Below are 17506 nucleotides of genomic sequence, written 5' to 3' on the forward strand. Positions count from 1 at the left end.
TTTAATTGTAAGAGGCAACCCTACGCTCGCTGTCGGCACGGTCGCGGTCACTGAACTGTGCGCTATCGCATTGAAATAACAATCGAGCGCTGGAGTTTTTAAGGTTCATTTTCTAACGCAGCTATGAATTTGTAGGTAGTTTGGGAACTTGTAGGTGCTTATAACAGTAGGTATGGACTTTTCTGTATGGAGTGATTTATCTGTTACGTAGTAACTATTATATAATCTGTGATAATACTTACTGCACATGCTGCATGCCTAGTACAAATAAATATTGTTTTTATGCCACTTAGAAAACAATTAGGCAATCTTATTGGTGACTTTCTTACTGGGAAATCAAATTTCTAATTGGTGAAATTACCCAAACCGAAATACGATTTACTTATAAGATACATTATTTTTGTATGTTAAAGGAACATAATTCCTGTAAAAGCATTAGTAAGAACTTGAACCCACCGTCAGATTATCCATCATATCAAAATTATCCTAAATTTTCAGAGTTTCTACTAATAAGGATCACCTTTGTGGGCCCAGAGGCTGTACGCCCATGTCCGATGATCGGTGACCGATTTTTTTAAGAGTATAAAACACACACTGATAGCTATGGTGCAACGCAGTCGTCCTACAAAGCCAGTCACAAAATCCTAGTCAGATAGTCCAACAAAACATCGGCCCGATTAGGCATCTGTCCTACAAAAAGTTTGATGAGGCCGTAGGCGGGCGGCCAAATACGAAAAGCATTATCAAATTCGTTTTCAGCGACATCTATATAGTTTGAAATAAAACTATTATCTTCCGGCAGCGCCATCTACTGCTTACTTTAGTAACTATATTATTAAGTTGACAACTGGTCGAGACAATAGTACAACTACTCACCGCTAGAGGGCGCCGTTACGACAGGGAAAAAAATACTCTTTAGCTATTCAATACTAGATGGCAGTACTTGGATCTTTAAAACTTCAAATGTTATGATAAGTTGATCTTCATTCGGTTTATTTTTTTTACTTCGTTTTTTTGTTAAATTATTGTTTATTTGATGACAAGAAAATATGTCTAATATATCGTTTTTGTTGATGCAATTAATACAGAGTGCTCTTTGATCAAATTTATTTTAGAAATAGAAAATATGTAGAAGAAACATAGAAATTGAAAATGTTTACTTGCAAAGAATGTAGGTGCCTATATAATTGTATAAATAAACGAGCACAATTTACTACAATACAAACTAAATTAAAAAATACCTACATAAAAACTAAAAAATATAAACCTTCCTACTTGTTCCATCATTGTAACTAAATACAGACCAAAAAAGCGTTTAAGACTTCGCTCTCGCCTTTTAAAAAGTTTCACACAATATTTAATATTTCTTGTGTTAGTTTTGTTGTAAAACTTGAGATCCGAACCATATGGGTTTGCTCAGGTAGGCGGTAAAAAGGGATGGTACCTACAAAAAATTCGCTCGGAGCATCCTGTTTTGAGAAAAAAAAGAAGTTAATATTCGCTCGCAAGTTCCCCGTTAGGTATGAAGTTATGATGAATGTTGTTTTGTGAATATTTTAGGTTATTGTGATTTTAATTTATACGTAAATCATTCAAAAGAAAATTCTTAGGAAAGAATTAGGAAAAAAAAAATCCTAATAGGTACCTAATTTAGGAAAATTTTTGTTTAGCACTCAATCCTTTGTACAGCACCTATGGGAACCAAGACTAGTGACTTCACCTATCAGATAGTTTATCTGACGGGATTTCTATGTGTTTCACGGGTCTCGGTTAGCAATATTTTCACATAAAAACGTTACTCCAATTAATAGAAGATGTGTTTTGAACTTTCACACGTCAACGTCCATACCACGTTGAAAACACCGGTTCTCGTCCGATCACCGAAGTTAAGCAACATCGGGCGCGGTCAGTACTTGGATGGGTGACCGCCTGGGAACACCGCGTGACGTTGACTTTTTGCTTTGTTTGTCGTAATTTTATTTTTATCTGTATCAGACAGAAGTTAGTTTGGAGCAAGCAAGTTTCTTGTTTTGATGGCAACCATAAAAGCAAAAGCGGCACGGGGAGTTTTACCTGACTTCCTAAATAAAAAAGTTCACAACTTTTTCTAGTCTAAATTGAAATAAAGGGAAACAGAAAGGTGTATTTAGAGCATTTGCATATTTTCCTAGGTGCCCCTTGAGTAGTAGTTCACTTTATAAAGGTAAAACTTTGTTGGTACAAACTTGGATGTATGTTCCCCTCTCACGCAAAAAGTATTCAAGATGCATTTTGATTGCCGGGGCTGCGGGTTGTTCGAAAGAGATACCGCGGCCCTGGTACATAAAAGGCCCATGACGGAACACGACGGTTTTTAGTCAGTAAGAGTCTGACACTCCCTCTCCGCTGCTAACCCACAGCGGAAGGGGTCATTTGATGATTTTTGACGTCGTTAAAAAATAAAAAGGTGCATTTTGATGAAACTTTTCAGAAATGTAGCTTATATATCAGTATAACATATAGGCTACTTTTAATCCACGTGCGGCAAACTTCCTCGAGACACGGGTGAAACCGCGGGCAGAAGCTAGTAAATTATAAAGTAGGTACCCAGTACTACTATGTTTAGTTGGCGCCTAGTCTACTCCAGAGTCATTGTAAAACTGTGCCTTCAGGCTATTTAACAAAGAAGCCTCTAGAATTAATGCCACTTAAAATTAATGTCCACGTTATATTATACCGTTGACAATAAGCAAATCATATGTTTAGCGATCTAGCTCTAGAATTACAGAGAATGACAAAATTAGACAGGAAATATTAAAAAACGGGCGAAGTGCGAGTCGGACTCTCGTAGGTACCTACCATTTATCTATAAAACGGCAAAAATATCTTTGCTGTCTGGAGGCCCCCTTAAATTTATTTTACATAAGTTTATTTTTCATATGTAGTAGTTTTCAGTAGGTATCTATTTTATTTATTTGTTTTAATGGGGGCAGAGATCGCCAGTCAATAATTTTCGATGAGATACACTCGGTGTCAGACGTAGTAACTATGACAGCAATCTGTGGTCAGACGGACACAATGGGTTTTAGTGATGGAGTCCCAATTTTCCTTTTGGAAACCCAAAAAAAAAACTTATGTTTTCGTGCTTGTAGTAATGTTTTTATTTATATGTTTCTATGCCATCGTGTTTTAACAGCGCGAGCGGTAACAGTGAGTGCTAGGCACTTTAGTAAAAAAGCTCAGATAGTGATTAAAAAATTAAGAAAACTATGCGACGCAAACAACATAATATTGGGATGTGAATATTGATTTAAATATAACATGAATAAATAGGGAGCCATGCATGTGAGACATTAGATCTCCTTCTTAAAATCTATAGGTATCATGATTTTCAATATTTCTCACCTTATTCTTGTCAGAATTACCTTTAGTAGGTATTAGCTTTCACATTATTATTTAGTTAAATTCTTATTTACCTAGTAGCTAAAATGTAGGTAAATTATCAACATTAAACATTAGCCCTTTGGTTCGCAGGCGGTGTCTCTTTTCGCTAAGTAATTTTTTATGTATATTAAACTGTTTAATATCTTTAAAATTTAATTTAATAACTGTACGAATGTTAAGATGTTATTCTCGTACATAAATAAAACCAATTTGAAATGGGACATTCTCGTATTTCCGGTTCGAAATAAACCGTTCTCTTTTAACAGAACTGTGAAAACTTTTCTCACGACCTACTTTGAGAGTGATCTGCTTGCATCATAAGCAGTTAATATAAACTGATAAGTAAATGCTTCTTTGCAATAAAAACTTTTTTTTAAACTTTTCAAAGCTCTGTACATGTCTCTCTACGCTACTTAGGTATGTTACCAGCCTACGGGTTTCTAAAGGACCACTTTACAAAAGGACCAATTTTGATTAAACAAGGACCACGTAGGCCCGTTAATTTTCTAAACGGTCCGGTCCGCTCGCCAACTCGCTCGCGTTCCATTCTGGAACACGTTTCAATTCGAAATTCATATTTGGAACGCTCGCAACCGGTCGCCCTTGTAATAGTTGGCTGGTGTTATCAAAAAGCCAATTTATCCTGGCCTGTGTCACAACATGGGGCACTTCTTAAGTGTATGGGGGTAAGGAACGTCGCGCCAGTTGACAGGGGTCTTTGTAAAGTGGTCGCAAGTCGTCGGCAAGTGCACCGCGAACGAAAATATACGTCGCGCCGAGTTGTTTTGCCGCCTTATCACTGGGATCAAAGAATATGATGTTTTCATAGACTAGGTATTGTGCCTTTAGCTCACGTGTCTCTCTGAGACATAGAAATGTGGATACCGTCTAATATGATTATGTTTTGAAATGGGACGTCTATCAGAGCCAGAAACTAGGTCAAACAATGAAAATAAGCTGCATGTTATACTTAGGACTTGAAATAAATACAATTATGTAAAAGACAGTATATAGTCTAAACCCCAAAAATGTTTACAGAATAGTGACCCATAACGGTGGTACGCCATTGAAATTCATCAGCACTACTGAGCACATAGGCAATATAAACTAGGAATAAAATTGTATTAGGTATAAAGTCTCCGAGTAGACTCATCTGCCGGGCTGCTTGGTATATCGCGCGGGCGACGGGGGCCGCGCGGGGCGAAGGCGGGCTCTCGGCCCGCCAACTTAAAAATGCCGCCGCAGAGCCTCCGAATCGATACGACGCGCGTCACGTGCCGGCGACCGCGACCAATAGCCGCGCTCGGGCGGCCGCGGGCGCCGCGGGGGGGCGGACCTCTCCGCCGAGCGCCAGTACACGAGGAGCGGCCACGCGGGACCGACGTACGCCGCGCGCGCTCCCCACTATACGAGTTTCACCGAAAACCGGTCCGATGCATCGTGACATGTTATAGTGTACAGTGACGCCGCAATGAGTGGGTGGACGGAGGAAGTGATGTCCTGGCGGGACGATCGCCTCGGACTTACCGAACTTAGAGAGCCCAGTACGAATAGAAGAAAACTACGCAGTGCGCCCTACAGACTACACCGGCCACACTTGCCCGTGCCTCACGTGCCCGAGCCGCCACAGGAGCCTCAGGGAACTCACATATCGCGGCTGTACCCGGAACTGTTAGCTCTCATATTCGAAAGGCTGCCGGTGCGGGACCGGGGCCGCGCGGCGCAGGTTTGCCGCGCTTGGAGAGACGCAGCTGATCGCCGGTCCGTGTGGCGCGGAGTGGAAGCTGCCCTGCACCTGAGGCGGCCCGCGCCCGTGCTGTTTCAGTCGCTAGCCAGGCGAGGAGTGCGGAAGTTACAAGTGCTGTCCCTCCGCCGCGGACTCAGGGATGCAGTGGCCGCGCTGCCGGGACTAGAGTCGCTCTCCCTCAGTGGATGCTACAGTGTGACGGACGCTGCTCTGGCGAGCGCGTTCGCTGCTGAATTACCAGCATTACGTAGACTAGATCTCTCACTATGCAAGCAAGTGACCGACTCGTCACTCGGCAGAATAGCACAATCGCTCAAAAACTTGGAAGAGTTAGAACTGGGCGGGTGTTGCAACATAACAGATACGGGATTGTTGCTTATCGCATGGGGACTCAGAAAACTACGTCACTTGAACTTACGGTCGTGCTGGCACGTGAACGATGCGGGGATAGCGCATCTGTGCGGCGGCGGCGAAGCGCGAGGCACGCCGGAGTTGGAGCATTTGGGACTACAAGACTGCCAAAGGTTAACGGACGAAGCGCTGAAGCATACAGCCACTGGTCTTCCTAAACTTAAATCCATAAATCTGTCATTCTGCGTGGCAGTCACGGACGCAGGACTGAGGCATTTGGCGCGACTGCCGTACTTAGAAGATATAAACTTGAGGGCTTGCGACGGGATATCGGACGCAGGGGTGGCGCACCTGGCGGAGAGCGGCCGGCTGAGGGCGCTGGACGTGTCGTTCTGCGACAAGGTGGGCGACGAGGCTCTGTCGCACGCGACGCTGGGCCTGTCGGGGCTCCGCTCGCTGTCGCTGAGCGCCTGCCGCCTCACGGACGAGGGCCTGGAGCGGGTCGCCAGGCTATCACAGCTAGAAACGCTAAATATAGGACAGTGCACTCGGGTCACCGATAGAGGCCTGCGGGCGCTCGGGGACGGCCTACACAATCTGATAGAGATAGACTTGTACGGTTGTACGTGTATCACTCCGCAAGGCTTAGACCACATCGTGAAGTTGCCTCGGCTCATGGTACTTAACCTCGGTCTGTGGCATGTGCGGTGACCACACACACACTAGTTAGTGTCTGTGCGCGCGTGTGTGAGTGCGACGGCCATGTTGAAGTGAAGGAGCGCCAAGGTTGTAGGTATACTCTGGACAGTGAATAAAAGAATTAACCAATTTTAAGATATTAAACTATCGAATTATTATTTAGGATATGGGGCTGCTTTCTGTTGTATGTTTCTGTTTTTAAGCCATTTGTGTTGTTTATTGTGTCAGAATCAGTTTGTGTTAAGTAAAAGACAAGTTTTGGTTAAGTTTCTCGAAGAAAGTTGCCCCAATGCCTAGTCGCAATGTTGAGTCAGGCCTTTTTGAATGTTCTCAGTTCTCCTTATTGTCTTCATTTATTTTGTTATTGTCGAGTGTGACGCAATTCTATGTTAATGTCTCAAGTTTTGTAATTTTAAAAAGGTCTGGTTTAACAGAATAATATTTTGCTCCATTAGTTAGGTAGATATTTAGCCATTCTTCAAATTTATCAATATTTTTAATTCGATCTTATGCGAGAAGTTAGGAAACTATCCAAATTGTTAAACGTTAGGTTTTTTTATTTAATTTTGTGATGGAAGCGTGATTTGGGAGATGACAATTGTTTTAATATTACATGAATCTTCCAGTAACGTGTATGTATGAGTTTACTTTATAAATCGGCCTAAAGTTTATAAACAGGCATTTTGTACTGTAGTTAATTGATTCCGTCATGGACAATGTAAATTCATTTGTATCATTGTTTAAAAACTTTATTGCCATACCGATATAACTATTAAAACAAATGGCAAAAAGTGATACTTCCTTTATAAAAAATTGTTAAAATAAGCAAATACTGACTAAGATCAATCTTTCCTTTAGTAAAATGAACAAGAAAAGAAAATATACAAGTAAAACGCTGATGTAGATGAAGTTTTGTGAGAAGCGTTCAAAGATTGAACCAATGATGTTATACATTTTGTTACAATGACGTAATACATACATGACAGTGATGTATAGAAACCATTTATCATATACACGGCCGAGATTTCATAGGAAAACATTGTACAAATAGTGACATAACTCGGTATTATTGTTACTCCACATTTGCTAACTGCCGAAGCAAATAACAATGGCCGGCCAATAATTTGTGATAAATATTCAATAATTAAAATGTGATTTGCCAAATCGTTTCTTTTTGTTCACCAAAACGATGGAAAATGACAAAATAATCACAATTACTTTTGTAAAATCCACGGGTTTTTATCTAATCTGATTTTGTGGGATAGTTCGCGTAAATGATTAACCTAATGTTCGATAAGGTTATTCAAAATAGTTTTTAGTCAAAAGACTGAAACTTCTTCGATACAATTTTGACGAACAATGACTTATCCATCTTCTTCCATAGTTACTTTTGTGTCTCTGTTTTAGGCTAAAATATCAATTTTGGCTTCCAATGTTTTTGAACTACCAACAACTTTTGATTTCTTAAAAGTTTTTTGTCAAATTAAAGTTGTAGATGTTTTTCTAATCTTTTTCTACAAACTGTTTCAATGACGTCTCCCAATGTATAAAGATCTCGTTTATACGTAATTTTTGATATTATAATTATTAGTGTTTAATTGTTTTAGTGTAGGCAATGTGATTGTCGTGTAAGATCGAATTAAAAATCAATAAAATACGTTGTATACTTCAATGATACGTTGTTTTTGTACAAAACGAATGTAATATAGGAGAAAAGTGTATTAAAAGTCATCGTTTAAGTTACAAATTATTTTGGACATTTTATTTCTTTACCTTCTAAAGCATCTCGAGCAATTCATATACACGCTCTTGGTATAAAATAAGTCTGATCAGTAATAACCAAATAGGTAACATTTATGGCTTTCCAAGAACAATCTACTTTTAAATAATATTAAAAGCCAGCAACAGTTCGCTGTTCTGCAGTTTAACTTTATCGTTATAGACCATATTGCAACTGCAAAAAATAAACAGTTTCATGAAGAAAACAGTCAAAAAATACTGAAGAATTAAGGATAGATGAGGGATAGATATGGATTCCTGAAGGATAGATTGATGAATTAATGCTATAGTAGAGAATTTTCAAAATTATGATAAAACAAATACCTACTGGAACCGTTTTTGAGGCGGGAACATAAACCAACAGTGTTGATTGAGTGTCAAAAATATATAACAAAGCCTCATAGAAAGCAAATCATAATAATGGAATATTGGGGATAGCACTAAGTTACAAAATCATTGAATAACATGCAGTCATACATAAATATTATTGTAATTACCCGTTAATAACTACTGACTAATACCTATTACATACATTTGAGATTCAATTGTTTTTCCCAGCTAAATGAAGGCAAAACAATAATACATTTGTTTTCGAAAACACACACACATACTATGTATATGTAGGTATGTACCTATGTACCTTCTACATAGGTATTAGGTACATATACAGATAGCGATAATATTTTAGAATAGGTATGATATAATATCAAAATGTTGATACAATATCTCTATTGAAGGATAAGATATTGAAAAGATAGCAAAAAAAGATTAAACTTAATATTAAAACTATGAAGTAATTTCGCGTAATTTATTAAGCAATAATTTAAGCACGTAAAAGAACTATAAAATTACAATACGGAAGAAAAAATAATGCATTTTAGTCAACTAGGATCGTACCAAAAGAAATAGTCACGTTGGATAGCAATGCTTATTCTTTGTCCAAAGTGACATCCATTATTTTGGGTGCCGGAAGCAAATAATGTATAAATATCCCAAAATAAAATTATTTATTTATTTTAGAATAGATAATGAATATTTAGTAAATACTTAAAATTCGGATACCTATCTTAATTAAATGTCACGCAAATAAATGAATAGATTACAGTTTTTAAGAGTTGCACAATGATTTAAAATCGAAATGAATGTTATCTTATTTTTGCTACTAATATTAATCGAAATATCTACGAAAAAATATTATTTAATATAGGTACATGATAAAAGTTTTCCTATATTTTGGGTTGCCTGGGTTACTGGTTTGATGGGGTCAGATAAGCAGTCGGTCCATGTAAAACACAGTCTCTCTACTGTCATAATCCAACTACAATATAGTTGGGGAAAGACTAAGCAGATGATGAAAACTTATCCTTATCAATGCAATAGGTAGTATAAAAAATATTCCGAACAAATTAGAACCTCTTCTTTTTGGGAATTATCCTCCGAGCCTTTTCCGGGGAAGTCAGTTAAAAATCTTTAACAAAATTCAAAATGACGTTTCATAGACGCCATCTTGGAGATACCCAGGAATGTGATAATCGGGCAAGATAGGTGAGGTGACTCGATAACCCGTGGCCGTGTTTGTGTAGAAAACTGCACATATACTTACATACAAACTATATGTGTTCATACAATACATGTGCGATGACGTAACGTTGTTTTGTTTTAGTTTGTCTGGTCCCCTGAACTCTATTTGGTTTGGTCAATATTTTAATATTATTCTTGGAATCGACTGGTGATACGTAGACCTCTTCTTTGCAGTTCTAATTTAAATAATACCATCCTTTATCAATTTTAAATAATTTCTTAGATGGAAATAAATCAGAGGAGGAGTCAGTTTTTATGGATTTAGGAAAATTTAAAAGATATGTGAATGTTTGAAATAATGCTATTTATAAAACTTGGCCAAATCTGTGTCATTTTAAAATAATTATTTGTAGGTTTGCAATAATCCTTTATTGCAAACCGGAGTGAGAATAAATCTTAAATATACTTTATATATTTTTACCTTTTTATACTTTATATATTAGTTAACTGCTAAAATTAGTAAAAGTTAGTTTTTTTATCATTCTTCTTTCATATAAATACATTTGGTTAGAGAGATAAGAACAAACCCTGTCTGTTTGAACCCCTCAAAGTCTCCCTTTTTGAACTCTAATCTCCCAAGAGAATGTGCGTAGAAACATTCACCCTCGATATGAAATCTAATACTTTAGACAATTGAAACCACTAGTTAGGATTAAAGTTTTATTAATTTATGTGACTCTATAAATAATTTTGAAATTCATATTGAAAAAACACAAGTAGAGGTATGATATGCTTTGGTAAAATTTGTCAACCCATAGGACCAATGCATATTTGGATCAAAGGACTAATTTTTAACAAAAATATGGAATTTTGGTGTATTTTTTTATTTTTTAAATCTTTTTAGCTTCAGAATATTAGGAAAATTCTTTAAATAAGAAATAAAACATTTATTAATTAAAATGTCACAGATAGTTCTAGTTATTCATCTGCACATAACGATGGCTTAAATAATCCTTAATGAATTAGCAGGAAAATAAATTAGATTTCAGGTAGTGACTGATTCACAAAATTACCTCGTATTGACTCATGCGCTTCTTGGCCTTTAAAATTATAAAATTCGACACGCCCTGACGTCATCCAAGTTCTTGTTTATGATATCTTTTTCACGTAATCAAAATTTAAAGTATTAAATAGGAAAATCATCTGCTTCGTCTCTTCCATGAAATAGCAGACATATGAATTGCAATACAAAATAACACATCTAGAATATTTTTACCTATGAGTAGAAGTACTGACCTCAGGACGCAGGCTGAAGTCAGTCTTAAATGATGGTAATACGCAAGTAAGGCTGAAGAATAAACTAACACCTCCTATACGAATGAATCGAAGAATATTAGATAGTTGACCAACCAACGATCTCCTAAAATCAATTCATCAGTTGAAAAATCCGCGGAAAATCAAAAGTAGGTATTCAATTGTTTTCCTAATTCTAGAACTCACTGTAACTAATACACTTAATAACATATTATTACATCTAGTTTTTAACAACAAGCAATATATAAAAACTAGCCGTTACAAATGAAACAGTAATCGGATTTGAAAACATTCTTAGAACTAACAGATTTTTGAAACAATGGATTTGTAATTCTGTTACCTGTAATAGGTACGGTACAGAGTTTCATATAAATTCAAAACTATTATGTTTATTGGTGTTATTGTCACTTTCGTTGGAAAACTCGTTTTTTGAACTACAAGTAGGTATATTTTACCAGTCGTCAAGAATCTCTTTTTGGGAAGTCGGTTAAAAAATGATTTTCAGTAAGCTATGTTGGTCATTAGCTAGACAAGTTTGTCTTGATAAACAAAAACTATTTACCGAATTTACTTCTATCTTTATGTCTTGGATGTCTGTGGAATGTGGAATTCAACGAGCTCTATGATAGGAAAAAGTATGTAGGTAGGTTAAATGCACGAAGGTGCTTGGCTACAGCAAAATTTTTTTGGTATTCCACATTTACTTGTCCTTTGCAAAAACACAGAATTTTGTACTTGTTCGTAAAAAAACGTCTGGACTCTGGACTATCTGGTTAATTACTGCAAGAAGGGTCTATCTCCAATAAAAAGCACTTACTTTTTTATGCTCAATTTACAAACGTGGAAAGAGGAAGTGTCAGACTTACTGACTAAAACCCACCATGTTCCTTCCTAAACTCTTTATGTACCAGGGCCGCAGTAACCAGAAAGCAGTTACCCGATGCAAACAATACCCGTACTGTTTTAAACTCTGTTGTAAAATGATTCCCGTAGTAAAGAAACTCTTTTGTTGACAGAAATATTCTCAGGCGTCAACTTTCTACTCTTGAGCTAACTTTTCTTTCATTTAAGAATGTTAGTTTATAAGTTTATTGTTTTATGGTAACTTGTAAACAGTTTTGAATTTTTATTGTACTTCTAGAGGAACTATATTGTATTTATGATAATATCTATTTTGACGGATTTTTGGATATGAACTTGCAAGAAATACATCTCTTGTCCCCTATGCACTGCAGTTTGCAAAACTAGAGTCATGCATATTTAGAATAGGGGACTAATCGGGTTTCGCTATATGTTTACCATGACATCACTGCTTTTACGTAGCTGTGCCAGTCTGAAGTTAGGTGAATTGTTGTGTAGTTAGAGAAGCTAAGTATAAAATTGCATAGTTTTTGCGCCAATTTTCGCTTCACCATTCTGCTTCGGACACTCTTTGGAACCCACTCTATTATTATTATTCTGCCTAGCATCTTCAGAAATATGTTTAACCAGTTTTCCGAAATGGGGCCTCTTTCTTCTTAATTCCGATGTTTTTATGGGTTATTTTTTTTGGTTGTCCTAGAACAATTATCCTCCAATTCTTCGATCTTCGTCGGCATCCATATTACAGTTTTACTTTCATTTGTAACACCAATAAAACAATTTTAACGGAGCATAAGGCCGTTTTATATAGTTCGGCCATTTTTGTTGAATGCCCTTGTTCACTTACAAAGAGACCTTCAATGTGCAATGAAATCACTTTTGTTCTTAATTTACCAAACATGGTTCCGTTAGATTTTAGTCTTTTGTCTGTCATTTGTTTATTCTTTAATGACTAATATAAGTTTTGGTACAAACGTTCTACGCCGACATTTAATTATGCTGTTCGTTTGTAATTATTGCTTTCTTTGTTTTGTTTGACATTTTTCTATGTTTATTTTGCTTTGAAGATCCGCTGTTGTTACTGTTTGTCAATGGCTGAAGGATAATTACTTTATTACTTACAAATGTGAAAACGCCAAAAGATAAAATCTACAATGCAAACTATGGCGAGGGAATGGAGTGATTATTAAACCATTTTGAATCATGAAGAAAATGTCACTATTTTAATGAATAATGTAAGTCGGGAAACAGAATCATTTGCTTTTGGACCAAAACGTTATTAAACTCATTGGTTCTTCTGCTATTATTTAAGAAAGCAAGAGAGAGAAGCGTAACTTAAGAGGGGAGCTACAAAATTAAATTATTGTATGGACGTACGAAAATACATAGGTAACGTATATTACCTATTAGACTCAATAAAATTAATATACTTACTGAATATTGAATAGAATTCCAGAAATCACTCTTGGGTATTAACCCCAATTTTCTATAGAAATGATAAATAAAAAGCGTGGGTGATATAGCGAATATGTATAATGATAAATTATATTCCCAAATAGGTACCAACGTTGATAATACAAAGTTGATGAATGAACTAAATTAGGATAATGAACTATTCTGTAAGAAACTGATTATAAAGAAAGAACAGGGTTTCTTTGACAATTTCTTAGTAATGCAACAATTTAGTTTTATTAAAATTTCAAAAATAGTGTAAGACTTTACATAGATGTCATTGTTGCAGGAAGTATTGATCAGAAAACTGTGTCTGTTTGTTTGAAAACAATAAGATGTAAGTCCTCAAAAATATTAATATTAATAGTGGATGAATTTCAGTCCTCAAATATACTAACTTTCGTAGAAGAAATTCGCAATTTTAACAACTTCTTTTATGACAGGTACAAAGATTTGCTAGCGAATTCTTCTAAAGTTCTAGTTCATTATAAATCCTGCCATTATGAAAGGGACAGTGTGTTTTGAACAAGACACATAAGTATATGAACCCATACCACAAAACACAAGAATTTCGCAACTAACACAACAACAAAATCACAGACACACACACAAATAGACAGACAAACAATACTAGATATAACTTTGCCAAATCCAAACGTCATGAATGAAATCACAAAGAAAAAACTTAAAGCAATAGAAATGAAATAAGTTATGGAGGCGTCAACAATGGGAGACCTTGACACAACTGATGGATGACGTTTTAAAACTAAGTCTGCAATCAACGTCATTTCTGCTGGGTTTTAGATTTAGATGATTGAACTAGCTGGAACTGCCATGAACACTGATCTACATATGGGTAAACGAAATAACTTCATCTCTACAAAAAATAAAACCGTCTTAAGTAATATTCCTAAAACTTTCTCCTATGTCTGAAAAATACTATGCTGAAAACAGGAGATAATTTCGCATAAACATATGCATACATACATACAGATCAAACTTAGAACCTCCTTTTTTATGAAGGCGAGGCAACGCAAGAAATTGTGATAGCTGACTCATACATTTTCAGTTCGACATTAAGAACGCACACGACAAAATTGACAAACATAAGCACAAACTTGACGCATAGATGTAGACATAAGAGTATGAGCGGTGGTACCTTTGGCCTTTGGCAGGAGGAAAGACAATGACGTCTCCAGTTGGTAGACTTGTCTAAGGTTTTAGATGATTATAATTGATACGGCCCACTGGCGCAGAGCTCTATCTAATTTTGACCTTATTCCGTTTCGTAATAGAGTTTGGACTTGCTTCGTCATTAGTGATGACTGAATGGGTAAGAGGAGCAATGCCACCAAATATTTTTTATTATTTCACACTTTGTCATAGAAGTTATAACCGATGTCAAAATCATCAAGACCGAAGAATTTACAAAGAACAGAATATATTCCTGAGAGTGAAAAATGACAGTCGATCTCAAAAAGCAGAAACAATCGCAGTTGGACGACTGTTCTACAGCGCAACGGCATATAACAATTCTTGGCAGTCGGGTAAAAAATCCATTGTTTTTCATATTCACAACAATACTTCTGGCATCTGAAGCTTTATCTACTACATGTTGTGTCTACAATATTCTAAACTAAAAAAAAAGAATGTATGAAGTTAGGAACATTGATGACGGATAAATTTGCAAAAGCCATTGTGACGTGCAAAATATTCCGAGGTCATTGCACTACAGTGACAAACGAACTAGCATCAATTGTAATGCAAAATGATATCACTCAGACTGCAATTATTAGAATTAAAGTTCATTAACCATTGAGCTAGGCTGGTCTATATACCTCTATTTAAATAACTGTGCTGAAGTTAGGTGCTGCTCAAAATGCATTAACAAAACACTATCGTCCATACGCCAGATGTCAAATGGCTGACTTCACAGAGGAAAAGTTATTCGACGGTAGCTGGTGAAGTGGTGACGAGTGGTTGCATACATTTTGACTTTCGTGAATTCTTTAGTTACCAACTTCGTAGTAGTATTTTTAAAGCACTGTTATAGTTTTATTGTTCTCTGCATTTCTGTATTATCACAGCCATATAACGTAGACTGTTGACCATAGGTCGCCCTCATTTGTTTTCATAAGAGATCGTTTGGAAGCACCCTACTGCCGACGTGTACCTGCCATAATTTTACGAGTCTCTGCCCACATTATCACTCTATTATATCTTTAAATGGTTCTTCACTCTGATTAACATGTTTTAGTTCAACTTCATTTCCTGATACATTTGCATCTGTTATAAATCTTCCGATCTGTGTCAGAGCTGTAGCCCAATCATGAATTTAATGGATTGGTCGTGAAATTGCCATAAAATCTTTAATTTATTTTTATAGATTCACTAGTTGATTGACGCGCTATCCGCTCTATGCAATTATGTTATTATAATATTTAACTGTTGACCTACCTCATGTTTTTGGCAAATTCTTTCAATGTTAACACATATTTCTTATTCGTGACCAACAAAAATCAAATAATCGATTCAATTACCAAAACTTCATGGTTTTTGCATTAAGAATACGTGTTTGCTAAATATCTTGTAAAACAACATTATTTCAATCAAATACGCATTAAAATAGTGCTTGATTATTATAATGGAGTATTTAATTAGGTTCTCGTTTTATGTTCGAAGAGTATAAATTCCTGAAGTTGATACTGCCATTTTGATTCCATATCGAATATCAAACTGCCTGCAGACAGAGAAATGAAGGTAATTCCAAACACGCAGACTTAACACAAAAAATTCGGAAACTTCTCAACATTTTAGCTTCTTTATTTTAAAATTCAATAAATACATTTCTTGCATAGTTGCGTCTACAAACTTCGTTTGCCGTGACGACTCGGAGAGTACCAGGGAATCATAAGCGAGTGTAATTTATTCGTTGGCAATTAAAAAGTTGCGTTTCTGCCCACTGCGCGTAGCCAACTGGTTTTGCCTACCTACGATAATGATCTGAGCTCAAGTAGATACTTTATTTCGCAACATTCCCTAATGTTGTGAGGCAATACTGACTCATTGGTACTAGGATCTCATTAAAACAAAAAGTTTCGTTTTCTTGTCTAAGTAAGATATATGGACTGGGTAGATCTAGACCATTTCCATAGCGAATCATTTATCTACATACTTAAAATGATATGCACAAAAAACAAGAGAAGACAGCGCTGCGATGGCCAAGTGGGTATGAAATATGATAAGTGATGCAAATTGAATTTAAAAAGATGGATAGATTGTGAATAATATGAAAGACTGGCTTGATATATTGCAACCGGACTATCTAGATTAGAGCAAAAAGGTTATGCAATTTATGGCGGTGTACAAAAAATCATGAGACATGAAACATTTCACTTCTCATCTTGGTATACTTCTAAAGATGATTATAAATTACCATTCGGAGACAAAAAATAAGTATTTATGCAGATAGATAACCATAAGTAAACACGTTCATTTAGCTAAAGAAACAAATGAAGATCAAATAAATTAAATGTCGGTCCTGCCTGCGCCTAATCTCTCTCCGGTCGTGTCGGATTGCCGTCCCATCGGGCTATGAGAGTGAAGGAATAGGGAGTGCATCTGTGTCTGCTCAAATACTTGTGCACAGTTATATGTCCTTTGCAACTGGCCAAACTCTTGTGAGTACAGTCACATTAACTTAAAAGAGCAGAATTAAACTCCAAGATGATTTAATACCTGCACAAACAAGAACTATTTCAGAACTTTTTTCACCCATACATTCACAGCTATTTCCAACGTGTTATTTACCTGTTTACTGCACTAGGTGTGTGTCAAGGGGCCCGGTAACCCAATAATTTTGGCAGCGTGACGTCACTCGGTCACCGTAACCCGCCCACAGTGACATTCTTGCATTAATACGGAACACGTTAGATAGAGAAAATGGAACGCTATATCTTGTGCTATTATTATGTTTATAGTTTATACTAGCTTCTGTCTGTGGTTTCACCCGGTTTTTGTAGGAACTAATTCCTGAATGTAGATAAAAATTATCCTGTAGGTACCTATGTTATTCTGATGTAAAAATTTTCTGTCTTTGGTCAAGATCCATAGGTAGTATTTGCATGAAAAAGAATTAAACATCCATACATACCTACATAAAAAAATAAAACCTATGTTATTCGAAGGAACAGAAAATTGTCTCAATGGTATTTTGAGACGAAACTTTGCAGATTTTTTTTATAATTGCAAAGCTAAATTTATAGATACTTAATAAATAATTCATTACTTTGTGGAAAGAGCATTTAGAATAAATAAAAAAAATATGCACATATTGATAAATAAATTACCAAGTTAAAT

At 36.2% G+C, this 17506-nt stretch overlaps 1 protein-coding gene and 1 non-coding gene across 2 annotated transcripts; both read left to right on the top strand.

The window, feature by feature from the left end:
* The first annotated feature begins 1835 nt into the window (after positions 1–1835).
* Positions 1836–1954, top strand: LOC126056653 (5S ribosomal RNA). Its single transcript, XR_007512206.1, has one exon. It is a non-coding gene; the product is annotated as a 5S ribosomal RNA (ribosomal RNA).
* Positions 1955–4659: 2705 nt separating this feature from the next.
* On the top strand, positions 4660–7970 carry LOC110382659 (F-box/LRR-repeat protein 14). The gene has a single exon (XM_021343330.3). It carries the CDS (start codon positions 4895–4897, stop codon positions 6230–6232), a length of 1338 nt encoding a protein of 445 aa, XP_021199005.1. The 5' UTR covers positions 4660–4894; the 3' UTR covers positions 6233–7970.
* Positions 7971–17506: the final 9536 nt, after the last annotated feature.

The sequence above is a fragment of the Helicoverpa armigera genome, chromosome 24 (genome assembly GCF_030705265.1).
Source record: "Helicoverpa armigera isolate CAAS_96S chromosome 24, ASM3070526v1, whole genome shotgun sequence".
In the NCBI taxonomy this organism is placed as follows: domain Eukaryota; kingdom Metazoa; phylum Arthropoda; class Insecta; order Lepidoptera; family Noctuidae; genus Helicoverpa; species Helicoverpa armigera.